The sequence below is a fragment of the Pithys albifrons genome, chromosome 5 (assembly GCF_047495875.1).
Source record: "Pithys albifrons albifrons isolate INPA30051 chromosome 5, PitAlb_v1, whole genome shotgun sequence".
Classification (NCBI taxonomy): Eukaryota; Metazoa; Chordata; class Aves; order Passeriformes; family Thamnophilidae; genus Pithys; species Pithys albifrons.
The window spans coordinates 30775385-30801668 of record NC_092462.1 but is presented as its reverse complement, the minus strand read 5'-3'; the positions used below and the strand labels follow the sequence as shown (position 1 = coordinate 30801668).

Here is a 26284-nt window from a genome sequence, read left to right as displayed (position 1 = left end):
AAGAATTATTTTTGTTGTAACAAAGTCCAAAACATGAAAGACTTGAGAGGAAGGCTGCCTCAACAACTAGCTGAGTTGTCCAGTTGAATCACAGTCCTCTGACTGACCCCTGTCAGTGCTGGACAGGACAGAATTAACTTCACCTCTGATCAGTTCCAGGTATCTCAGATATCTGCAATACATCCACATCTACCGAAACTCTCAGCTGCTTTGCGTAGGAAGTATCACTTTTTGAACTGAACTGGTCTTCTCAAACAAGAACAGGCATACCCAAACTTTTTTACAATTTCCTACCAACCAAATACAACATCCTTGCTCCAAGTCAGACACCCTCTCCTCTCCGGAGCAGGCAGCCATGATGACTGCAAAAGGAGGGCTTGTGAATGAAACACCAGGTAAATGAGGCTGCCAGAGCTCTAAAGAACTTTTTGAGGATCTCCAGCACACAAACCTCAGTCCTGGGGTCTCTCTGTTTGCACAAAACCAGGTCAGTAACTATAATCAAGATACAAACACTGCAACATGGTACTTTTTAGACTTATTTAACCCACAAAGCAGCTTGCAACACAGAAATACTCACATCCCTGATAGGGCAGAAAACCACAGCTGCTAATAGACAACAAGGGAGATTACCTTTAGTGCTTTACCACTGAATACAAGTAACTGGTAACTGTCAGGACACCCGAAACACAATCTCAAGGTGGAAGTTTTGTCAATGTAAATAAATCTATTATCTCCCAACTGGTTTATATATAACTATGATTTCCACAGCCTGTACTCAAAAGTTACTTTCCTGTGCACGTAAATAGAGTTCAGGATATAATTACTGACCTCCACATTCCCCTTCTTTGCTTATTAACACTAGTTCAGGAGCACATGAACAATGTCAAAGTACTTTTTAACTATGAGTGAAACTATCCTGCCTCCACCTGAGACTGCACACTTGTACCTGCTCTATCTCAGATGATACAACCAGAAGCAATGGGCCTGTGGTAACAACTACACATGACAGCAGGGCCTCAAATCCTTCTGTGATGGGTCACTCACTAAATAAACTCTGCCATAGCTACAGCAAATGCCAGTTTTCACCATTCAGCTACTCTGCGAGTGCCTTAGTAAAGCCAAGCTTCCAGAGGATACATTCTCCTACCCTGCTCTTGATTTCTCCCAGATGTTCTTTTGCTGCTGTTAATAATTTGAATTGTGAACCTAAGTGGTAGGACTTCTCAGGCAGCTTCATTTCACAATTTAAAAAAAAAGAAAAACAACATTAAAAAATACAGCTATACAATTAGCAAGGGAAACACTCATCTGCAGATTCCTACAAAGTGTAAGTTCACAATATTCTGCTCTCAGTTTTTTTGTTATTTTAGGTAGCTTTATCAAAGGAGTTCTGAATATACAGAATGTACAGCATATACGAATATACATGCTTGCTTGGTGACTCTAAATACCAAGCAGCACATTGTCAGTGGACCTGATAATAGCAAACTGGGATGCTTTGGAATATCTGACGAAGGCAATTTGTGTCTTACAAGTAGATCTATGACATCAATTATTTAAACTGTTGAAATGCTACAGCACAAGCTTGAAATCTGTAAATCAAGCAAATTTATGATTTATGAAACAACTTTTAATGCAAGCTTCTTCCTTAGGAGTATAAACAGATAAATCACTGTGAACTCCTAAGAAACACCACATCTCCTTGTCCCACAAAACAGACAAAATCCTGATCACAATGAATCAAGAAGATTTCACCTAGGAATCCAGACTGATAGAATTTGAAAAAAAGAATTACCGCTAATTTTCCTAGAAATCTCCTGCAGTTCTGGCTGTTGTTGAGGTGAATTTCTGCACAAATGACTTTCAGGTAGCTTCTTGGACATCTTCACAGGACAGAACTCCTGTTCCTTGAGCTCAACTAGATTTTCTGAAGTTTTAAGGTTAGTTTCCTTAGGAAACATACATGTTTGAAGATCTTCCTTCAGATCACACTCTGAAGAAGTATTTTTAATGAGAACTGTACTTTTCAGTGTACTTTCTTCTTTACCCAGAAAGTCTTCTGGAAGAGTTAAATTCTTGTTAACGTTTATTCCACTTGCATATTTCAGAGTTACCCAGTTCTCACTGACAACATCAGTGCAAATGTCCTCTTTTGGTGCCGAGATCTGGTTCTCTGCAATCTGATTCTGCTTCTCTTCAGCAGCTGCAATGGCACTGCCAGCTGCTGTGTTTTGTTTCTGCTTACTGTAGTAAACTGAACATTTGTGTTTCTTCTGAGAGTGGCTGTAGGTCGCAGGACTTCTCTTTGCTGCACTCTGACTTCGGCTGGAAGAAGTGCCTACGGACAGGAAGCCCTTCCCTTTACCTTTGTCTGAGGAACTATAGGAATCCATAAATGTCTTGCAGCTTCCCCTGGAGAAAAAAATAAGGTATTTAAGATTTGTTTTTCTTTACAAAGCTATCATGTATTTCTTTATGATGTATTTTTGTAATAAAAGAAATGGGGGCACATTCACAAGCCATGAAATTGCATTAGGTCTTCAATTTGTCATACCACCTAAGCACATTCTGATTCAGTGGGAGTTGAGCAAGACCAAGTATGTGCTCAGACTTCAAATACACTTATGTGCTTCTGTGATTAAGTGTCTGACTCCTCAAGAGGGTCAGATTTGAGAACCATCAATGTATTTTGTATTCTTTCCATGGCTGCCACACATGGTGTATCCTTTACTGTCACCACACAATTTTTACCTTATGTACTACTGGCAATATACAAGATTAATAAACCCTTTAGTTCTTCCATTTCTTTTGTGTGAAGACAAACATACGCAACACTGAAAGTTCTCTTAAAGATGCTGCTTGGAATAATCTCTAAAGCAGCCCACAGCAACATTAGAATACAGAGAAAAAGCACCACTCCACAATAAATGAGGTACAAAAGAAGGAAAAAAAAGTATTTTTACTTGTAGGAATCAGAGTTGATTATGTCAACAGAGTTGCTGTTCTGCTGTGGTGAAGAATTAGGATTTGGCCTCTGTCTTGATTTCATGAACTCTGCTAGAATATACTGGGCTTGCTGGAAGGCTATCAGAATCACTCCAAGCAGAGACAAACTGCCAAAGGAAAGCAAAAGATACGATACATACAACTTTCAGGAATATTCAGTGAAAGAGTTTAAAAGCTTCCAACAAGATCCACTTTTCAAATATTTTGTTAGTAAGTTTTAAGTAAAAAGACAGACAAGAAAACTCAAAACAGCTTTAAAAAATATAGTTGCAATAGTCTTTGCTTTTTTTCCTTATAGCACTTACAAGTTTGTAACTCCATAAAATAATTCAGTCATGAGCTTCATGAAGACAGAAGAAAATTTAACAAAGAAAAAGTTCATTCTAAAAAAGCTAATCCTTGATTTGGAGATAATTTTTAAGTCCCACTACAACTCAATGACTATATATCACAGTATGATACCTATCAGTCTCCTGAGTGCCTTCTATTCATTCACGATAGTCATGTAATTATTTTGATATTTAATACTGCCTCTTTCTTTTCCTAGAGAAAATTCTGGCTAAAATGAGCTACAAATGCCACCATACTTTTGAACTAAAAATGAAGCTGCAAAACACCCTCCCTATCCATGGTGTATTAACTGCACCAAACATAAATGGACCAGAACAAAATCTTTGCAATTCATCAAACCACCTTCTCAACCACAGAGTATAAATTTTATTAGCAGGAAAACAGAATGAGAAATTCCTGATTTTTCAGATGCAAACAGTCTCCTTCTATTGCATCTAGAACCATGCAATGTGGTCACTGCTATTCTTCATTTGTGCTGTTTTCAGTGTTGAAACTATGCAAGCAGCATTGTGTGCCTCAGGATCTCAGGTATGCATCAGCACATGTGTGTTATCACCATGACATTCACATTCACTGCTTGTAGGAATTCAGGATTGGTGTGATGAAAGCATTGGACATCATCTGTGTCCAACTACACAGAGTGAAAGGTCCATAAAGAAAGACAAAACAAGGAGCATGCATAGAAGCAGAGCCCTTCGTGGTTGTACAAAGGTACAATCTTCTTCAAAGCAGTTTACTATGTGCCAGCAAGAGTCAGCTAACACAAGCCCCACCATCTTTCTGGGGTAGCCTGCTCTGCAGTGTGCCTAGAAAAAGCTAACAATAAACACAATTTTTTTAACATGTGAAAGGAGGAAAGAAGCAGAAGAAGCAGGTCCTCAAGCAGTTGTCTGAAACTATAAATAAAATTCATGTTCATTTTCCAGGAATACTTAAAGATAAACTACAAGTCCACTCAATTCTATTTATAATGTTCAGATACTAATATGTTACATGTGTGTCTCTGCTGTGGGGGAGTTAAATCTTCTAGCAAGGGAAGTATCCTGGGTATTCCTGTGGGGGTATCCTAGCCCTTTTTCACTGCAGTCTTAACAGGGAAGTTTATCAGGAGGAGCAGCAAGAAATGCTTGCGAACTCCACCATGAGCTATTGTTATCACACCTAAGCAGTCACAGCCAGCTGGCAGGACTTCAGGAGACAGATGCAGTACACATTTTAGGCCCTATCATCACAAAAAAAAAAAAAGATCTAACACAAGTCAAAAGTACTTGCTGATCTTTCCCTGGTGGGACCCTTTCTAAGTGGTGCAGGGGCCCCAAAAGCATTACCTTACGAAGAGGACAGTGAGCCTCCAGAAAGACTCTTCCCAGCTGGGGCCTGGTACTACATCTGCACACAGTGGTAAAAGATGGTGAGGAAGAGTCACATTGAGTGTGAAGTGGAACTCCAAATCAGCAGCAGTCACGAGTGTAAGCTCACGAATTACCCACGAAGAAGTAAAGTCAGGAGTGAATCTGTCAAGAAAAACAGACAGAACTGGTGTTATTTTTCCATTGTTGTGCTGAATTTAATTTTATGGAGTCACATTGATATTAAAAATACAAAATAATTCCCGATTTAATAATGTGAAGGGGGAAAAAAAGCAATTAATTAAATATCCACTATCTGCTAAAACTACACAAGTTGCAGTAGCACTGAACAGAGGTTAAGACTTTGAGGTCATCTTCAGTTGGTAATATCGGTGATTTTCTTGTGACTCTTCACAATACTCTTATTACTGTGACTCATTTTCCTTTTCTCAAGGAGGTGCACACGATCAACTCAGGTTAACCCAAACACTCTAACAAAAGCACAGCTGTCAAGCATACAGGCAGCATTATTTCAGAGCTGGGTACCAGGGTACAAAGGTACTTCCGAACCCAGGTACTAGGATACAAAAGTACCAGGGTACAAAGCTGGAAAGATAGGGAAAGCAGAAGAAAATGTCAGATTTGTCTCTTCTTCCACTTCCCTGACCCACCTTATTCTATTTGACTGCCATGGGTACTGCTAGAAGGTATGACTTGCCTTTTCAATCAGTAGAAGTGATACTTGTATAGGAAACTGCAGTTACTTTAATACAGTCATATTAACTCTACTTAAGTCACAGTATCTTTCACTCAAGAGGATTTTAAAAATCATCAGTTTTAGAGTACGTGCAATGTACAGAAAAAATATGACTAGACTGTGGTCAGGCTACTTGGAACAGGCTAGAGAATAACAACCAAATTAAAAATTGTGGCAAGTCTTTTGCTTTAATGTATTACTTCATAATGCACTGATAAAAGCAAGAATGCTACTTTTAAAAAATTATAGGTCCTATACGGAAACATTATTATATTACCCATTTATTAGCATTACCCCTAGGGAAATGCTTATAAAATTTACATTCAAAAGTTTGTGTGTGGGTATGCTATTGGAGCATCCGTTACTGAAATTAATTATTTCAAATTTCCATTAAAGCTTTTACGTCAGCGAATTTGTCAGTGCTTACACAATGCTGATCTCTCGCGATGAGTTCTGAGCCAGGAAAAATTCCTGACAGTCTAACACTTCAAATCCATATCCTTGGCAACTGTAGCCATTGATTTTCATTGATGAAATTGTTATAGGAAGAGGCCCAATATTCTCTACTTTGAAGTTCTTCGTAATGGATAGAATTTGCTTGCTGTCTTTCAGTTCTTAAAGAAAAAAAAAAGAGCAACCATTTTACAATGCATAAAATGTATTTTCTTACATTTATAAAGAAATTGCTATTTTTATTTACAATTTAATAAAAAATACAGAAGTGATTAATATTTAATACAGACTGTTTTGCAGTAGAGTATTGCTAGAACTTTTAATTATACTCATTCAGTGTTTTGAAAAAAACAGAATCTACATCCCTCATGAGCAAGCTCTTCAGCATTTAACATTCTATTTAACTGACACTTATGTACCACATCAGTACCATTACAGAGTAACACAGCCAGCTGCAAAAACAGGGACCTGTGCCTTCTTACTCACGTCGTCTGCAGTCCATTAGTGTAGCTTCTGGCACCTTGAATCGAAGAGACCCTCCTGTACCAGGAAGTCTTCCCCCTACTTTAAGCAATTCTTTGGCTCCAAAGCCTTCTACATGGACCACATCCAGAACAGTTAAGTTGTTTCTGCCATAATATAAAAATCAAGCAATCAGCCAGTAAAACAGGTATTATGTTTGCAAAATCATGACTTTGCTCTCTAGGTGCCAAACCAAGACAACAGTGTTTCAGTAGCAGAGTCAGTGGCCAAACCTGGCCAGAGTTCCTGTACACAGAGGGGATAACTCCAGAACCAGTGTCTAGCGAATTCCACATAGTAAAGGAAAGTTTGTAATCACTGCCACTGGATAACAACTGTGCCACCTAGTAAAAATTGCTACCTTCTTCCATAAACTTCTTTCCTACAAAGATAAATAATGTTTGGCTGCACATAAGACTCACTGAATACATAAATCCTATCATTATGGAGTCAAGTTGAAAATAGCAAAGCCACGTAATGTGTTTCTCTCAACTCAGAATTACCTTAGTATATTCATATGCATTTTATAATGATCACAGATCAAGAAAAATGATTGTTACTTTTTAATGACTGAGACATAAGGCACAAACACACTAAGTAATTTTTATTAAACCAGAGGTATTCTGACTTTCAAATTTTGAGCATTTGTCCATGCTCCAAGATTTTGCAAATTCATTTTTACACTGAGTTGTTTGATTCTGAATTACAACTGAAACTTGGTTTACCTGATTAATATAAGGGAAGCTACTCTTTTGTAGTCAAGCGGTGTAAAAATTACACCAACTTTTCTGGTTTCCAGTGGCTGTAAACTTAACAAAAGCAGCTCAGAACTGCATTTCTTGTTGATGAGATCCTCTTGATGTGCATTCTGTTAAACAAAAAGGCACTTCTTATTCACAGCAAAATTGTGTGTTTAAAGATGTCAGTAAAGAAAGCACTATATCGTTACTTAGCACCACGTAAGACTTTTTTGGCAAGGTGCAGAAACTGCTAACTTGTTATACAAAATCCTTTAATTTTAACAACATAAAACATCAGATAAGATTGTTTATTTCAGCAAAAGTTCCTATTACTGCACTTAATTATGAGGAATGTATTACTTCATTTTTTTAAAAGAGTTTTTGCTTGCTCAGATGGAAAAGAAATTATACAGTGTCTTTCATATTCAAGGAATCCTGAAACACTTAACACAAGAACTGACAGTGTACTGATTGCACAGGGAAATGTGGCAATGATTATACCCCCAGCATATGACTTACAACTTGATTTAAGTGAGAAAGGGACTGTTGGCAAATATGCTGATCATTTGAGTCACTGGAAAAAAGTCAAAGTGAATTCCCAACTATATTTATTGAAAACCAGAACTACCAGAAGTTCACTTAGTCTGGAAATAATGTAAAGTTTTCTTTTGTTTGTTTTTTATACTGTTGCTTATTCCTTGTGCCATTACAAAAATGGAAATAGCCCTAAAACTTGCTCTTCCAAAACTGGCAGTCTCCTTTTAGAAAGGCATGATAAGATACCTATAGCAGTCAAAACCACCATAAACATTCCAAAACGGGCATTGCTTGGCTGTTTTTCATTTATAACTGTTGAATTAACAGCTTTTCTGATCTTTGCCATTCAAAATGTTTTTATTTTCAGGCTATTTTATGAAAAATAACACACAAAACCAAACACTTTCAGAAACTGCATTTAACAGGCAGTATTTATTAAAAGCAAGCCACACATGGTATTTGCAAACTTCACCAATCACTCCCTAAAAAGATAGGCATGAACTCAAATGAGATCCTAGCAATTCATTACACAAAGTGACAAGGAAAATGATGACAAATTGAAAAATTTAAATATTAAGAACTAGTGATTTGGTTAACAAGTCAAGATCCATCTCATATGTGCTGAACACCTATCTAATCATACATGTTCCTCACAGTGCTTCAAATCAAACGAAAAACATGTATTGCACACACTCATGTAAAGATCTACCACTATTTTTCCATTTGGTCAACAGTATGGTGTATGGGACTGTGGAAACTCAATCCTACCATGTACTACCCTTCTCTTTTTCAGAGGGTTCCTGCAGGCTAGGATTTATGAACTGGTGTCTCCTCTCTTTTACAACTACTCTTAAAATTGTTGCCAGAAAGGGAAAGTTAGTTCTGATTAATGTAGTAAACATACTCTTCTTTTTATAAGGTACAAAAACTTCATTAAGGTCTTAAAGCATATGTGAAGAAACATATATCTACACAGAACATTAAGGATGAGGCTGCAGCATGCCCAGACAGCAAGGAAAATACATCAATTCCAGGCTTTTGTACACAGCAGAAGACTAAGAAGAAATTTTCTCTATACTCTGGATGGCACTCTCAGCACCAGAATACGGCAACATCCCTGACACAACATCTTCTCTGTTTCTGTCATCCACGACACAACATCTCAGGGTTTAACCACAGCTCAGCACTGGCGTGACACGGCCAAGTGTTATCACATTCATGTAAAAATTAGGCCATGGGAACTGGAGAGAACCATGACATTCCAAACCTGAATCCGGGAGTTGCAATGACCTAAAGCTGAAATGTAGAAATTCAGTCTTCTCCTCCCCTGAACTACTGCACAGTACTTCCCCCTACCGAAAAGATTATCAGCTAGCTCCTGACATCACTGACTCAAAAGCCTGATACTCCACGGTCAATCTGGAGCTAAAAGTTAAATCCCAAGAGCGAATGCCAACGATGGCCTCTTCAACACGTACACACACACATGCAGGCATGTATGCACTCCCTTCCCACAGCTGTTTTTGAAACAAACTCAAACTCTGAAAAATAATTAACTGAAAAGATACAAACCTGACAGAGAATCATGAAACCACTATGCTATAAATTACACACAACTTAGAAGTAGCATAGCTAGAAAAAGCTTTCTCTAGAGTGTCAGACCACTTTTTCTACCAAAATTAGCCATCTTACCCTGTGTGAACATTCATCCATCAGCCTGAATTCGGTGGTTGTGAAATTAATAGCTCGCACATTTATGCCGAACCTAAATAAACCAAAATAAAATGTCAAGCACTTGAAACCCAGCCTGTCAGAACTGCATTGAATTATTTTTACATGCTGGCATCTATTCTTAAATAAAGAGTATTTTTACAATTTCATTTTGGCAGATGTAAAATATGCTGGAAATATGGGTCTGCATTTTAACAGAATACACTACAAATCAGTTTTATGTGGATTCCACACATTTGGAACACAGACAAATAGCTGGGCATTTCAGATAGGTCAATGTAAATACTGTAAAAGATCAAAATAAAGAAATATAATTTCTAAGCCATAAAAATGCCCCAAAGCTTTTTCTGCCCACATAACTGTTAAGAAATAATCATTTTTAAATCTCATTAATTTACTCAAATATCCCCCTTTCTGCTCATGATTTGTTTGGGACAAATTCCTGTTTTCTATCACATAATTTGCAAGTAAAATTCACTTAGAGCAATTGATTATTTACCTGAGTGTAAATTATAAGCATTTGACATTAAGGTTTTAAAAACTGACATAAGGAAACCAATGGATAAAATTTAAGATTACAGAGGACTAATGGACCTCCAGCCACTGAACTGAAAACTGACTTGTCATAACTATTTATGACATCAGCTTAAAAAGAACCAGTTAATGGATGTGATTTCTGGTAAACCTAGAAGATCTGCAGAAATTAAAGTGTGCAACTACAGAGAAAACATAATTTTAAACCACTAGAAAGAGTCTATGTGGAAATCATATTTAGTATGAAAACAGATGTAGTTATTAATATGCATATATATACACACACGCACATATATATGCACATACACATACCTATGTAAAGAAATGAGGTTAAGGAAGCAATTACACAGGGATTTGGATCCCAAATCATACGCAAGTTACACTTAAGCACATGGGTAATCCCACTGTCTCTAATCAAGCAGTCCTACGAATTACATCTTTTTTTCAAAGTTAAGTGTGAACTTCACCTCACCTCACCATATCCCCTTACTGTTCATCTATCTCTAATCTAGATTTCTCATTATATCATCTCAGAAAAGTCCAAAACAATGTAGAAGCATTTACTTAGCTGGCCCTAAACATTTATGGTAGGGTTCCTTACTCTGGACCTGAATTTTAGTTCCTGTTTCCTCTGCAACCAGGGTTATTACCTAAGAAAAGGCTAAGAAGAAAACTTTTCCTGGTGGGATGGTTCAGATACCTTCTTCTCACTCATCAGTCTACAGACCCTGTGTAGATACCAACTAGCATTGCAGGGACAGGCACATTCCCAGCTCTCTAAGCTGTTCACCTCATCTGAGCAGCTTGCACTAAGCCTCAGATCCTAAAAGGTGACCAACTGTAGTTCACATCTGGTAGACACAAACTTGCTTAAAACTTGTTCAATTTGTGTTTTGTCAATGATGAGGTACATTACAAAGTCATGCACCATACAGGGAGCTGCTCTGAACAGGATTATACCTTCCAAAATAGGTCAGAACACTGTCCCCACCTAAGTTACCCTTTGAAATTAAAAAAATACCCAATATGCAACCATCATAAGGCATAGCAAATATATCTTTTAAAAGGGAAAACAGTATCCTGAGATAGTTATTACCATTTGTTCAGCAGACTCAGTGAAGCTTGGGGATCAGGGTAGTAAGAAAGAGGCAGAAGCTGCAACGTAACTGGGAAGGATGAAGGGTTTCTTAGTACGAAATATTTTACCTAAATAGTTTGGAGGGGAAAAGAGAAAGTTAAAAACGACACATTTGAGAACTGGACAGTAAAACAATTCAGCACTGGTAATATGATCTGCATTTTCAAGGGACTTCAATCTGGCTTCTGTCTTAATGCAGTGTTATCATCCATGCACAAGACAGCATGGAACAGCAGGACATGTCACCACAATGTCATAATTTGCAAAATCAGCTAAGAGTGCATGAAGAACTGTGTGTACAAAAATACAGACTAGCCTTGCTCCCCCCCAAACCCTTTCATTTGGATTTTGATTTATGCAGGCAGAGGTGAACAAAGCTCTTGCACAGAAGAAGGTGAAGTTAGTAAGGTGCCACCCTTTCTTATAGAAGTCTGAGTGCAAGCAGGTTACCCACATTGCTGCAATGACTAACAATTAAATTAGACAAATGGAACATTAAGGTAATTCACAATATGTGCATAGGAAAACTATTTCCATATGATCATTTCTGGCCTAGGGTAGGTTAGTAGAGGCCTAAATGTCATAAACAAGAGGAAAGAATTGTCAGAGTGGCTGGAAGATTGCTCTTCAAGTGTTTTATCTCTCATAAATGTTTTACACACTTCTGTTACACAAGGTGGTGGCATGAGGAAGGCCATCCTATAAACACATGCATCACTAATGACAGTACACTCTATCCCCTAGTACTCTGTTCAATTATTTTACTACAAGTATGTAACTTATACAATGATGCAAGGGAAGCCTTGACAACCACAATTGTTGGTTAAGACTTACACTGCTTTACTCTCCTTGTATTAAAATATTACCACTATGTAGCTAGAAAACTTATCAGAGAGCCAAAGGGATACAAATCTAGCCTTTTATTGGATCAAAACATTGATTTACAGGCAATACAAAAGTGCTAAGCAACACCAAATATTAACCACAGGCTTTGTTATTTAAAGCTAAACACACATAACTCAGAAAACTGTAACAACAACCATTCTCACCAAACTACTTTTAACTGCTGTGGCACTGAAATTGAGTGTAAGGCCAGGCTCTGTAGTCAATCGTGGCAAGAAAAAGGCAAAGGATTCCTCTTCAGACTTCTGCTGCTGAATAAAGCGAGCTGATCCTAAAATATTTCTCCTGCTTTATTAGCAAAAAACAAAAACTTTGTTATTTCTTTTAATTTCAAAGAACAAAAGAAAAAAGATGATTTGCCAGGACCTATAATTATATAATTACATCAACTCATCTTTCCTTGAAAATGCTCTTTACAAAATGAAGCCCATAGAGCTGTACTCTAGTAGCAGAGAGTCAGTGTACCTTCTGTGTGTGTACACTAGGGTCTAAATACCCTGGAAGCTGTTGAAAGATCTAATTCCAAAAAGACTGCTATCCTGTTGATGAAGGAGTCATGCAACTCCATAAATGATCTGATAAAATGTGCTTTGACTGCTTTCATGCTAGGTAGACGTGGTGAGGTAACTACAGTCAGAACATTATTTACAATCTAAAGTTCAAGGACCTGAAAAGCTTACTTATGGCTGGCACTGCCTAGAAATGAAAGCTGGAGGTGTTTGGGGTGCTCTGAAACTCCAGGTGCTTCAAGATAAATAACCTAAGTGTAGGAAGGTCCAAAATATTTTCTTCTAATTAAGAATACTTCATAACAGAAACAAGTCTTTCTTAGAACACTGTACTGGCTTGAATTAAGAACCTCGACAGATTCTGTACAGACCTGCAGGCTTCCCCACGCCTGATTTTTTGCCATCTTTCATAAAGGTCACTTGCAAGCTCAGAATCCACGTCCCAGGCAGAATGGTCCAGAGAGAGACTCTTCTGCCACAGCAGATTTGCTAAAACGATAGTAGAGTTTTCAGATTTTACAGAGATAATATTTGGTCTTTCCATCAATCTAATTCTGAATATGAGTAATCAGTATCTGCAAAGAGTCTGGACCCAAAAATAAAAAAGGCATCCCACTTTTCCCCTTCAAAGTAAGCCTATGCGAGGGCATAGAAATTATTTTACATATCAGATTTGCTGAAGGAAATACATCTGCAAAAACATAGTAATTGTACATGCAAACAAGAGCATGGGTATTGCACAGGCTTTGTATGCTCTAGTAAGCCCTTTTTACTGCCACTATTTTTAATGGATGCCATTGAAAAGTCGTCATGTTATCAGTAGTCTACTCTCCACTGATGCCAGTAAAGCATCAAAATAATATACTGCATAGTGGCAAAACATTATAGTTGCACAGCATGGCAGGGAGCAAAACAAATCCCACAGTGTGGCAAAAATTGTGTTTTCATCTTAGCTGCTTTTCTAGGTGCTGATAATTTTCTCAGATTCTTAAGATAAATTGCAAGGGTCTACATCAGTCTGAAGATTAATGCCTTTTAGAAAGATAGACTCATATTGGTTCAAGCGTTCTCACATAGTAAAAATGAGTTAGAAAATCAAACTTCTTTTGAAAGAAAACAAAAATCACTTATCTGGAAAGTGCATGTACTTTATTTTACAATCCTTAATACCTAAAGTGATGAATTGAGATTGATGATGCCTATCCTTAATACCTAAAGTGATGAATTGAGATTGATGATGACTGGAATAAGTCAGTTAAACTTTCAATAGGTCAGTATTTTCAGGCTTGTGCATTTCCTATTTAACAAATAATAGCATCCTAAACCAGAAGGCAGAATACCTAAAGGTAAAGATCTGATTATGTGTATAATTAGAATGGAAAGAAAATAAGCAATAAGGATTCACTTGTATCAGCCATACTTTATAGAGATTTAAAAAATACAAAAAAGCAAACACTTGCTTCTAAGATATGTACCTAAGTGTGCATGTGCATCAGTAATTCTTCAAGCCACATGTTTCTGTATGTCACCTCAATTTTCCTTCTTACATTTGAGTGACTACTATTGCCTTCTTCATATCCTCACACAAAAATACATTTTGGGAAAAATCATCTTGAAAACACATTCAGGAAAGCACTCACTTAAAAATTTAAAGCCTATGCTACCCAGCTGCCTTCTGAAACTCCCTACTAACACAGAGATTAAAAGCCACTATTCTGGGTCAGCTTTTAACAGATTCAACATTCTTTAGGCAGTATCATACTCAGGTAATACTTAATGCTGCATTTGGGTAAATGTCAGCCAATCATCATCAATGAGAACTTATAGGAGAGTCTTAAATATTAAGTTTAAAAAATTCTTTCAAAACAAAACAATAACTTAGCACATGCTATGGAATTAGAGACCTGAAATAATTCATCATATACTCAGTACAGGTGACTCACAGCTATTTATATACTCCCAGAGAAGTGGATGTATTTAAAAAAACATAAAAGTATTTCTATGAACAGTCTCAATATTCTCATTACAAGTCCTGCTACATAAAATGAATTTTCTACAATAAAACTACTGTCAGACGCCTAAAAAAGCCTAAGATGAGCCTACCTGAATCAGACTTTCCCAAGTAGCACTGAATATCACAGTGGGCAATTGCTTCAAAATTAAGATCTCCCTGCTGAAAAAACAAAACAAAAAGTAAGACTGACCATATGACAAAACAAGAGTTCAAATTTCAGTTTCTCAGTGCATAATTTTGATGAGTCAAATGAAAAAAGAATAAAAACAATTATAATTCGATATATAGCTCAGTTATTCCATAACTGAATCCCAGTTCAATTCTGGAGACTTAACTTCTCAAGCTGCAGAATGGTTTCACAAGTGTCTGGTATTAAGCTTTGCTGTCAGGGCTAGGGAACAAATTGCTGGTCTAAGAGAGACACTGCTGCAGTTGGGTTTGTAGTGCCTATTAATATATCAACACAATTGAATACAATACCTTGGACACAGTCGAATGTATCTGCAGAGGTATTTCAAACATCACTCCCACATTTGTGGCCAAACAAACACTAGAGAGCACATTCATTACAGTGTCTTCCACACTGAGCTTCAAAGAAAATACATTCCAGCAGCCTGGAGGTAGAGTCAAAGGTTCAGCAAAGTTCAGGATCTAAAAAGAATCAAATGAAAACTCAATTAAAATTGGTACACCAGTTTGGGGTGCAAGTGGTACCTTGAAGAATGTAAACTTTCTCTTTCTCTTCTCATGCTTTTGCTGTTACTACATGCACATATGCACCCATAACTGATCCACACAGTACACATATATAAATCTCCTATCAAAATATAAATAGACATTTAGATGTATTCATGAATCAGCTTTGCCTGGTTTGAATCAAGTAACTGCACGAGTAAATTACTGGCTTCACCTTCGACACTTCAAAGCTCGTTCATGCACTAAAGACTTCCACTATGGCCTATGAAGAAATGCTGAATCCCGAAGAGCAGAAACACCATGCAACAATTCTGAGAACAGAGCAATAGTCTATAATCTGATATATCTGTAGCTGCAACTCAAGTTAAAGAAGGGTTATTAAAAAAACAATACAAAACTAAGCTGGGCAGTGAATAATGCCTCCTGAGACAGTAAGCTCTTCAGGACCTAACAGTTACAGATGTATATATAACTTTATTTTTAACTGATTCCAAAAAGCTCTGATAACACAGAGTTCTTCAAAGAATCTTCAAAGTTCCATATCCTTAAAAAAAAGACAAAACACTGTATGAAGAAGACAAAGTTTACCTTTATTATGTTCTTTGCTTCTCTGGCTATGAAGACTTCATTCAATTCAATGCTGAAGTAAAAATTATTTGTAAACCATATGGACCACAATCCTGAAGTATTATGATGTGGCTCTATATGAAACAATGCTGCAGAAGGATCTACATCAAAATACCTGTAAGTAAATATAGAAAAAAACCCAAAAACATCTGCAATTGTCCTTGAACACACGTAAGTGATCCATACCAAGATAAGATACTTCAGTATTCCTGCATAATGAAGCTCTTTTAAGGTTTTACAGAGAAGAACAAAATTATTTCCTTTGGAATAATTACAAAAGACAGTAAAAATTTACAAAAACCACATAAAAGAGGTAGGCAAAAACTCTACTCTCTTGTTATGCTATAGTACAACATTGCCTACTGCTTTGTGATACAGTAGGTTGGATGGCAAAAGATGACTGAAGAAAGAAAAGACTATACATTTTTTCTAAAACTATCCAGCTTCTGTGTTACATTAACAAGGATGCTGGAAATTTTATCACAGACTGAGCAACATTTATATGATATGAGCTGCTAAGGCATATCTTTTACTTCTTGAGACAAAATACAGGACTAATGCTTGAAATGTCACGGGTCTGTATTGGCAAATGACACAGCAATAATAGAAGAAGCCTCTTCACTGACCCTGGAATCATTCAGTGACAAAGCAAATTAACTTTCCCTCTTAGAAGTAGGGTACAGTATTTTTATTATATCAGTGAATGGTAGCAAACACACAGAAATCCACTGCCAACCTACCCTTCCATCACAGGACAGGAAAGACAGGCTTTTAGTGTTGTAGTGCCTTCCAACAGATTGTTCTTCTTGTTGTCAGAGTAAAGACTTTCACTGTCACAGGATACAGCTGAACAAAGAGCAGACACACAAAATAGATCAGCAAGATCAAAGCATATCCACAATGATTTTCATGTGAAGATCTGCAAGAACACTACAAAGGGGAACATTTGCTGGTCCAACCCTCACACAGGTGAGCAAAGCATCTAATTACTTAAGTCCTAATTTTCAGAGGTTTTGAGCTTTGCCTTAAGAAGAATTTATGAATGCTAAACACTTTAAAAAACACACACAAAAGGCTGCAAAGAGTAACCTGACCAATTTTAACCATGTGTCATTGGCACAGCACTCTTTCTTAACAGTGCATGCTGCCTCATTTTAAGTCAAAAACTGCTCTGAAAAAAAGAATTACTTAACCTAATAGTCCCTTCTTTTTTCTTACTCGCCCTTTTTTTTCCCCTAGGAAAAACATGTCTCAGTGTCATTATGAAGGCAGTCTGTTTCATAAATGTTTAAAGTCTGTACACTGCAGTCTAGTGGTCAGAATAGGAAACAGGCTGGAGTCAGGAATGCTTAAATGTCAACTTATGCTCTTCCACAAACACATTTGGTCTCAGACAAACCTCTTCAATGATCCTGCCAAGAAATGTCATAGAAAATGACCACCCAAGCACAATAGCCTTTTGGAAAACATATTTGAAAGAGAAAAAAATCCATAAATTATGAAAGTATGTTGAAAAAGCATATTCAATAATTCTGCTAACATTTTAGCAAATGTTTTCTGCCCCTTCTTGAAGTATGTATAGCTTAGAGTCTTCAATGAGCCTAAGAGGAAGCATATACACACAAACAGTGGAAACAATTAGCAGAAAGAATTCATCCTCCTTCTCAATAAAGTCCAGACAAGTTGATTTTGAGATCTTTCAGAGTCTCAGCTGAAAAAAGCAACCCTTTTATAATCAAATCTTGTTTAATCACATTATCTCTAAATATATGTATCCCATACCTTTACAAGAAATAGAAGCAACTTTTGTAAAGTTAGTAGATGATGAAGATAGCAGTACTGGCTCAAACTCCACAGGTGATGTGCCTTTCTGGGACAACTGCCTTATTTCCTGCAAGAAGACAAGACATGACCATCTTTGTGGCAGTACTACTGTTACTAGTGTTGCAGCTCCTGTATTAGTCTATTATCATGTCAAATTTACAAGCACCATCTGCCATTTTCTCATATCTTCTAAATAAATTTTTCTTCAAGTTAACAGCTCTTGTGTCTTAAAAAAATAAAAATCCATCACTGAACTACAACTCATAATCTCAAGGATTTATTAGGCATTTGGGCATATTTTAAAAATTTAGAAGTGTGACACTTGCCATCAGCAAAATCAATCTGCTATTAGAGAAAGCCAGTAAGTTAACTCCCCTAAGAATTTCAATATTCTAAATTATGACTTTCTGAAGCCCACAATTACCTGTATATGCACCAGGTTGTTTCCAGAATGCATGATATGCACATCTACTGATGAATGACCTGTCCGAAAGAAGGAACACTGAGGTAAGTTAGCCAAGGACAGAAGCACTCTTGTTTTGTCAGACACTCAAATGAGAAGCAATCCCAATTTAAATTTAAAAATCTTTGTGTGACAGCTTTGTAAAAAGGAAGAACTATTCACAACTTGAGCTGGCAAACATTTGATAGAGGAGCAAAAATCCACTCAAGATTTTTGGCCACAAAAATTAAGGCAAAGCATCAACAGGGAATCTTCCTTAACTGTTCCCTAAATCTAAGATGGAGCACAATTCCACTTTTTCCTACGGGCAGGGAGACAGGAGTTACAGCTGATGCTGCTGAAGTAACTTTCTAAGGGCCAGCCTATGAATAGCATGAGAAAGTTCAGTAAAAACTGTTCTGTATCACACACAGCTACACAAGATCCTGGCTCCCCTGCTTTAAACAGCAAGCATTCTAAGGAGACAGTGCAAAGCCAGATTCAATGCTTTGGACTCAAAACAGGAATGGTCCTCTCACCTGGTAGGGTGGCAAACTATTACCTAAAGCAACACAGGACAGGTAGAACACAGCTTTCACCTGCCGATAAAGTAGTAGAGCTACACTGAGTAACCACCCTTCATCACTGGTAAAGCTATTCCTGTCCACAGGACACTATGAAGATGTAGAGGACCAAAAGAAAAGCAGCAGGAAAGATTAAGAGAGAACTTTTATCCTACAGTGGTCATTTAACTTCCACAAGCAAGACAACAAGTGCCAGCTTCCAAAAGAGGGTTCATGATGTTGGTTATGAGTGAGAGATACTTCACATACCCAGAGCTGTCCAAAGTGCATTCTCCCCTTCAATCTTTGAACAGGGTCAGGAGCTTCCCTGTGCAGGCCCTGCCAACCTGTGGTCCCTCTCTAGGTGCTGACACATGTTGCACACAGAGACTAACACAGCACCGTATTCCCATCAGTCAGACTTTCCCCTCAAGACTACACTTCTCGTTTCATTATTCAAATAGCAGGTAAGCAAGAATTACTGTTTGATATTGTAAAACCACGACTGGTACTGATGGAGCAAGACATGGAACTTCTCATCAAGGCCCAAGGGCTTATAGGACCAACCTCTAGCACAATGAGGACTTACAACTGCACTACATTTAACAGGAAACAGCCCTAAAGGCATACTTCTGCTAAGTTAAGCACTGAAAGTGTTAAGAGTGAGCATGATCGACACAACAGACGTGAACAATTTTCTACCAGTATCAATGCACATCCACAACTCCAGAGGATAAAGCACTGGCATCTCACTGGCAAGGAAAGCAGGTTTACAGTGGGTATTTCAGTTTCAGCTGTGAAATACCACAGAACAGGCACAAGGGGAACAGTATGTATTGCATATGTTGTTTTGTGACTAGATTTCAAAAGGCACTTCTCGAAAGACAAAAAGATCACGTTCTTTTTAAACAAGTATGTTAAAAATATTATTTTAATCTGGATTCTTCAGCAGCTCCTTCTTCTCCAATCAGAAAGTAAAACTGGCAGAAATGTCAAAAATAAGAGCTATTTTAACAGATTGCAAAGCTCTATAAATATTTTTAAATCCCCCGGACTTAGAGGATTTGCAGCATAAAGAAACAGCAAGGAGTTGATTGTTTTGCCTGTGGAATTCTAGTTTACAAGAACAAATGATGTGCACATCTGTATTATTTCATTACCCTACTTTCCACAATGGCCACTATTCCCAGTACTGTATAAACCATTCTGCATTCCCAGTCCCATTATGGTCAATTTAAATAATGGGAAACCAGAAATACAGGTGTAAAAAATGAAGGACCATATCATCTTCCCATACTACTTAAGCAGAAGCATAAGCACTGGGAACTAAAGAATGAAAACAGATATAAGAATAAAAGATGAAACAGATTAAAAAATGAAAAAATTATAAAAAACACATAAAATAATGATACAAAATGAAATTGAAAAATAAATGAAACAGATATAGTTTACAACTTTATGACTGTTAACCTTCATGAAGAAAACTGTGTTTAAGGTAACTACCATACACAAAATCTCTGACAAGCTGTGCATAACTGAACTGGTTTAGTTTCTCTTACAAAATCAAGCTGTAACTGAATTTGATTCAATTTAGTGCAACAAATTACAACTTATGTATAAAACCAAGTTGTATTACAATTAACAGGCATATTTAGGACTTACCTGAGGTCTTTGTTTTTTCCGTTGCTACATAAATGACAAAAAGATTCTCCAGTAAGTATTGTCTGTGCTCCCCAAAATCTTGCTGGGCATTTTCCACTCTTACCGTTAAGCTCATTTCTAGCAGCATTGGGTCTTCAGACATAATACAGCAACTCTGAAGTGAGACAAGGGATATAGTGTGTGTGTGATGGGGGATAAAACACAAAAAATCATTACAGTAAGGTATCTGGAGAAATTATTTAAAGGTATTATCTAACAGACAAGGTTTCCAGCACCAAAGCACTGGCAAAACAGGAGTAATTAGGACCTCTGCTAAAATCTCAGCAGAAACCAAACATAGTGCAGGTACAGACAGCACAGCAAAAACAAAGACAAAAACAACTAAAAAGGACACTGAACCTTGAGAGAATGCAAATTCATAAACTGTCTTAGTCAGTCTCACCTCAGGGACTGCAAAACAGTTTCCTTTGTTAAATCCTCTGCCTTCAATAAAATGTGCCATAAACAGACTGATGCATGTGTCTTAATGGTAGGAAGACAGTTCATGTTCACTGGTCTGTTTATAGTTATTTTTTCCAAATCCTGTGTTTTTTGTCTCCATTTCTCACTGAAGTAATTTTAAAAAAACAAACATACATGTACAATTCTTAATAGAAAACACTGTTGTCTGGCTAGAATACTTCAGATAAATACAAGTAGAATCTTATTTCTATCTGTAAGGAGTGGCTGCTGTTAACACAGCCGAGTCTTAGCAACTACAAAGACACAGACAACATTTCATAAAAAAAATTAAAGCCAACAAAGCAAAACAAACTAGACAATCAACAGTGAATAACATAAATTGGTCCTGCATCACACCGTCACGGTTGCTAAACCCAGGCTCTAATGCCCTACCAAGATGACTAATTTGCTCAGGATGTGGAAGAAGAGAAAAAAACTGGCACATGAAGTGCTCTCAGAAGTGCAGCAAAACACCTTCAGCTAATCTAAAGTGCTGCAAGAAGTGTAGCAGGAATAGGGAAGTGCCTGGGGATGGGCTGCCAGCTCACAGCTCATACAGCATCAAAGAAACCCTCAGCACTTGAAATGGCTGCCAGGAGCAGGAGAGGAGGCTGCCATGGAGACTGGACCACGGGCATGGTGTGCCCTTAGGATGCTCTGATCAAAGAGCTTGCAGCTGCACTCTCTGCAATCTCAAATGTTCAGGTGCACCTCAAGCCTAGTCCTATGCACCATGCAATGCAAGAACCAAACATGGAAGAGGAACAGCACAGGGCAGCTGCCATGTGCAACATACAGAAGTACAGCTATTGTGCCTGGGCCTCAGTGCTTTTGGAGGCGGTTTCTCTGCTAAGACACTCGCCTCTCCTCAGTCCTGCCCAGCACCTTGGCTGCCTCCAGAGCCCAGCTCTGAGACCAGAGACCAGGCAGCCCACGCGTCAGCCTCTCAGCTCACTGATCACTTCTCACTGGGAACCAGACATTTGTGACACATTTCTGGAGAAAAGAAATTACTAGAATGTAATCATTTTTGTGCCCTATGTAAGGAGTACAACACTCACACATCAGAACACTTAGCCTGTTGGACCAGGTTTTTGAGGGGGTTTATGGGGTGTTGGCTATCTTTTTTCATCTCCTTCTGTCCTAAACATTTTAGTGTGATATGTGTAACATTTAATTTGTATCCCAGGATACAATTCTATAAAAGCACAATTCCCCTTTAAACTGAGACACTGAAAACTGCACTGTTGCTAAAACTTTTGGAGTTCTGGAAAGTGTCCCTGAAGCTTGGCTTAAAATAAGAAGATCTAAACAAATATAAAACAATAATAAAACATACCTTAACTAGCTGCAATGTGTCATTGGGTAAACTGCATTCAAGGCGAACCCGTAAGACAGTGGCATTCAAAGTTTCTGCCTGTAGGAAAGAAAAGTGAAGAAAAAATCAAGCACATCGCTTCAAATGTTATCACAGAAATCTGATTCACGTACCATGACTTACAAAGATAACAGATTGCTTCCATGCATACGTAACAGAGTAGTGCAAGGAATTTTTAAAAATGAATACAGTTACTCTGTACAGTAGGCCAGCAATCAATCCCCAGATCTTGGGAATCCATCAATATCTACTTATCAAACTATTATTACACACGATCATTAAATATTTATATAGCATCTACAGGAGAATTCTAATAAACTTCCATATGTCAAAAAACTGTACTCAACAGAGCTTTTTTGTATAATATAAAAGCTTATGTCCTTGTTTTCTGTGTATTGTCTTTGCTGATTGGACACTGAAATACAGTTGCTAGGCCAAGAACATAATGCTTCTTGGACATGGTCTGACACACAGGCTGCATGCCAAAATGGACAGACAGAAAATACTTGTTTCACTTTTTTATTGATTGTTTTGCCTTTTTATTGACTGGAATGGGAAAAGTAAAGATGGCATCCACTGTGTCAGCTGGTAAAGCACTCATAAACCTAATGGGACAACAGCACCGACAAAGCCAAGTATAGTTCATGAAAGGTATCTGGAAATCCGCAGTCAAATTACTTGCACAAAATGCTCAACCAGTATATCTTTATTCTAAATCAAAATATTACACCTCCCTCTCCCCCAAAAAAACAAACTCTGGAATGACAGACCTGTCACTCTATCAGTACCCCAATTATAGCAAAATTTCCTGCTAATTTTGAAACTGATGTGAATCCCTGCCCTTCGTTACTGACCTAAATATCTGAGTAGGGTATCTGCAGGTTAAAGTTTTTGAAGGTGTCAATGAAACTGACTTTTTAAAGAAGTTCAATAATTTGATGCTGAAAAGCAAAACTGTGAAGAAACTTTTGAAGGTTTCTAGCACCCTATTTCATACCTCCCTAGGACAGGAAGAAGGGCAGACTGGGCATCTGAGCAGAGAGATGTATCACAAGTGTGACATTTCATGGAGTCCAGTTTCATAAAAGCACTGGCAAAAGGAAGCCAACACCTGCATTCGCAATTCAACAGGATTTCATATCAAAATGACTGAGATTTCACACAAGAGGGCGATGTAACCCCTACAAAGGGGTAAGCAGCGACCTAAACCCTGTCCCCAGTGCAGCTTTCTGGGGGACTTGAGCCCCTGAGACCTCTTTTTCATAGATGCTTTTGTCCTCATCACATTCTGAGAGCATAAAAATAACCCATTCGAATCCAAAACATGAACCACTTCCTAATCTCTCACAGCCATGGCTGCTACCCGAGTTTTAATGAGGCAGTAAGAGTACAACTTTGGGGGTCATTTCAGCTAAACTTAGACTTATGCTTAGACTTTCATTATCAGTGCTTCTAGAAAGAAGGCTACAGCTTCTATGGTCCTACACAGGGAGTTGTTATACCTTACTCAATGCCACTGTAGTTTAAAGCAGTTTAAGATTCTACACTCCTATTAAAAAAAAAATCAGCTACATCTTGCTTTCCCAGCCTTTGTTTTTCTTGACCCGGCATAGATCTAACATGGGAAACTGCTGTCACCTTAAAATTGAAGCTGCTAATGTAACACATACAGAGGGGGAAATTGGTATTGGGGTGTATTTGATGCTGTTCTGGTTTCTATGGGAAATTTTTATTTATTTGTGAAGCTGTCTTCAGAATGGGAAACGGATTTGCATTTCTCTAACATTTCTAGATGTATAATTGTCATGCCCACTATCTTACAACATCGGCAGGATGGCTCTGAGTTAACCCTAAAGAGAAGACAATGCATCTGAGAACACTGTTACAAACAGATTTTCCAAGAAGACAAACCCCAGACAATGTCCACAAATCCCAGTAGTGCAAGCACTCTGTTTACACGTTAAATATCACTGCTAATGAATCAGAGCAGAGCACTGAGTTACACAGGGAATGCTTGTACCAGAGGCAAACTGAAAAGGAGCGGCACAGCAGGGAAATGAAGAGTTCTGCAAGTCAGCACAAACAATGCCACTTCATTACCTGGTGCCTTTATTTTGTATTAGGTACCCAGGCATATGTACTTGTATGTATGCACACACTCGGCACCCATAAATCCTACATGAACTGAATAGAGACAACTGATAAAAGCCACAGATACGAAATTCTTGACAATTTGATAAATTCTCACATTTAAATTTTGAAGAAACAGAGGCCTCTTTCAATAAAATCCCAAAAATCTGCACCATTCACCTGATTTGCAAGGAGCCCCACTCCTGACACAGGTCTAGGATCCCCGCTGGGGGACAGTACAGTACACAGTTACTTAGGAAATAATTCATCCATCAAGGAGATGTCAATCAGACATGGCTCTACAAAAGATTTTCAGATATATTCTTGCATCATTATCAGGACTGTTGAGTTCAAACCACTTCCTGGAGTTTGGCTACGGAATCAGTAAAAAAGAACAAACATCGAACTAGCCTCCTCTTCTTCCCGTAGGCTGATCCTTCAAAGTTTCTGTCCTGGCCAGTCCCAGACCCTAAAGCAGTATTTCCACTCTGAATGGTGTTAATAAGCTCTCCCAGTAATAATGACTCAGCAATGTTTCACCAGTTTTGTGCAAGCAGTTATCAGGATGGCACACCAAGAAAACTCTACTGTCCTGCTACCTTCCCTCTCCACACTCAAGCACCACGCTTGTACATGTCTGTTTGTTTCTCTGACTCTCTGTCCACCAGTCCAAAACACAGCTGAAGGAGGTTCCTGACAGTACTAGCAGTATTTCCAAAGTCAGAGTTCATAAACTTCAAACTCCTCTGGGAAGTCAGCAAAGTGACATCTCTGTCTTCTATGATAAGACCCACTACTCTGCATGTCACTCCTCCATTGATGTTTCCACCATTTTGAACACAGCAAGGCAGTGATGCAGCTGCCCTGTTAGTGCCATCTGAATACTAAACAATGCCAAAACCCAGGCAACTAATGCAAAGACTACACCGGAAGCTGGATAAACAAAAGCAACCCATATGGGCTCCACCGCCTCTTACGGCTTAGCAGTAACTCGCACCTGCTGAATGGCCTTGTGGACATACTATGAATTCACAGTGCTGGACACAGCTTTTCTCTCCTCCCAACAAGTGAGCCAGGAGACCAGAAATCCTGGGCTCCTGGACCACAGCCAGAGCACTCCAATCCTGAAGCCTTCAAAAGTTGGGACTTTGCAAAGTGTAACAAAGACTGAGAAATTCAACAGTAAAAAAGGCAACTTTGCATTTTGTTTTTCTTATTAATCACAAGAGTTTCTGCGAAAAAAAGCAGGAGAGTCACGGAGAAAAAAGAAATGCCTTTGTGCCATAGCCGATTAAAAGATTAAAAACAACACACAAAATACATGAAGGTCCATTTTCGACAAAAAATGCATACACAACCCTGTTGCATGTTGTATTCCAATGGAAATACTACTGTAGAGCTAAACTTTGACCTATAATCCCCAGGTATATGTCATATTTCTAATACAAACAGCCTACAGTGGCACAATTTCATCCACGTCCCTACTTACAGCTCTGGCCACTGACCTTCAAAATAAATTTTTAGAAATGGAAGAAGCTGCAGAAAGAGGCTGTAAATTTGATTAAGAAATGGACAGCCCACAGACAGCAGAAGCACAGACTGTGTAGCTTGGCAAAGGGAAAGCTGAAAGTTTCGATGCCACCTACAAATGCTTCTGGGTATGAGCATCAGAAGCAGGAGGAGTTACACAAACTAAATGCACAGCTTAAATAAATATAAAGCGGCCACAAAGCAATTCAGATTGGAAGTCAGGTGTAGGTTTTCAAACAGTAAAGGAGTAAGAGCAAGTATTTGGGGTAACAATGCCTCCAGCAACTCAAAGAAGTCACTTTACTAAGCACATTGAAGGGACCAAATCATGTCAAAGCCTTTCTGGCCTTGGTTGATCAAGAATGTCAGTATTACTGAGCAACT

At 38.1% G+C, this 26284-nt stretch overlaps 1 protein-coding gene across 2 annotated transcripts in view; it reads right to left on the bottom strand.

The window, feature by feature from the left end:
- TMEM131L (transmembrane 131 like) overlaps positions 1–26284 on the bottom strand; it is a 79456-nt gene that overhangs the window by 13844 nt on the left and 39328 nt on the right. For both annotated transcript variants that reach the window (XM_071556128.1, XM_071556129.1), the window contains exons 8-25: positions 22202–22279; positions 20362–20515; positions 18119–18177; positions 17653–17761; positions 16611–16716; positions 15832–15985; positions 15028–15198; positions 14637–14706; positions 12905–13022; positions 12171–12312; positions 11080–11189; positions 9411–9483; positions 7167–7309; positions 6406–6548; positions 5894–6080; positions 4689–4874; positions 2967–3116; positions 1799–2415 (exon numbers count right to left, since the gene is read on the bottom strand). In XM_071556128.1, the coding sequence (XP_071412229.1) occupies positions 1799–2415; positions 2967–3116; positions 4689–4874; positions 5894–6080; positions 6406–6548; positions 7167–7309; positions 9411–9483; positions 11080–11189; positions 12171–12312; positions 12905–13022; positions 14637–14706; positions 15028–15198; positions 15832–15985; positions 16611–16716; positions 17653–17761; positions 18119–18177; positions 20362–20515; positions 22202–22279 (2770 nt within the window). The remainder of the gene's footprint in view (positions 1–1798; positions 2416–2966; positions 3117–4688; positions 4875–5893; positions 6081–6405; positions 6549–7166; positions 7310–9410; positions 9484–11079; positions 11190–12170; positions 12313–12904; positions 13023–14636; positions 14707–15027; positions 15199–15831; positions 15986–16610; positions 16717–17652; positions 17762–18118; positions 18178–20361; positions 20516–22201; positions 22280–26284) is intronic.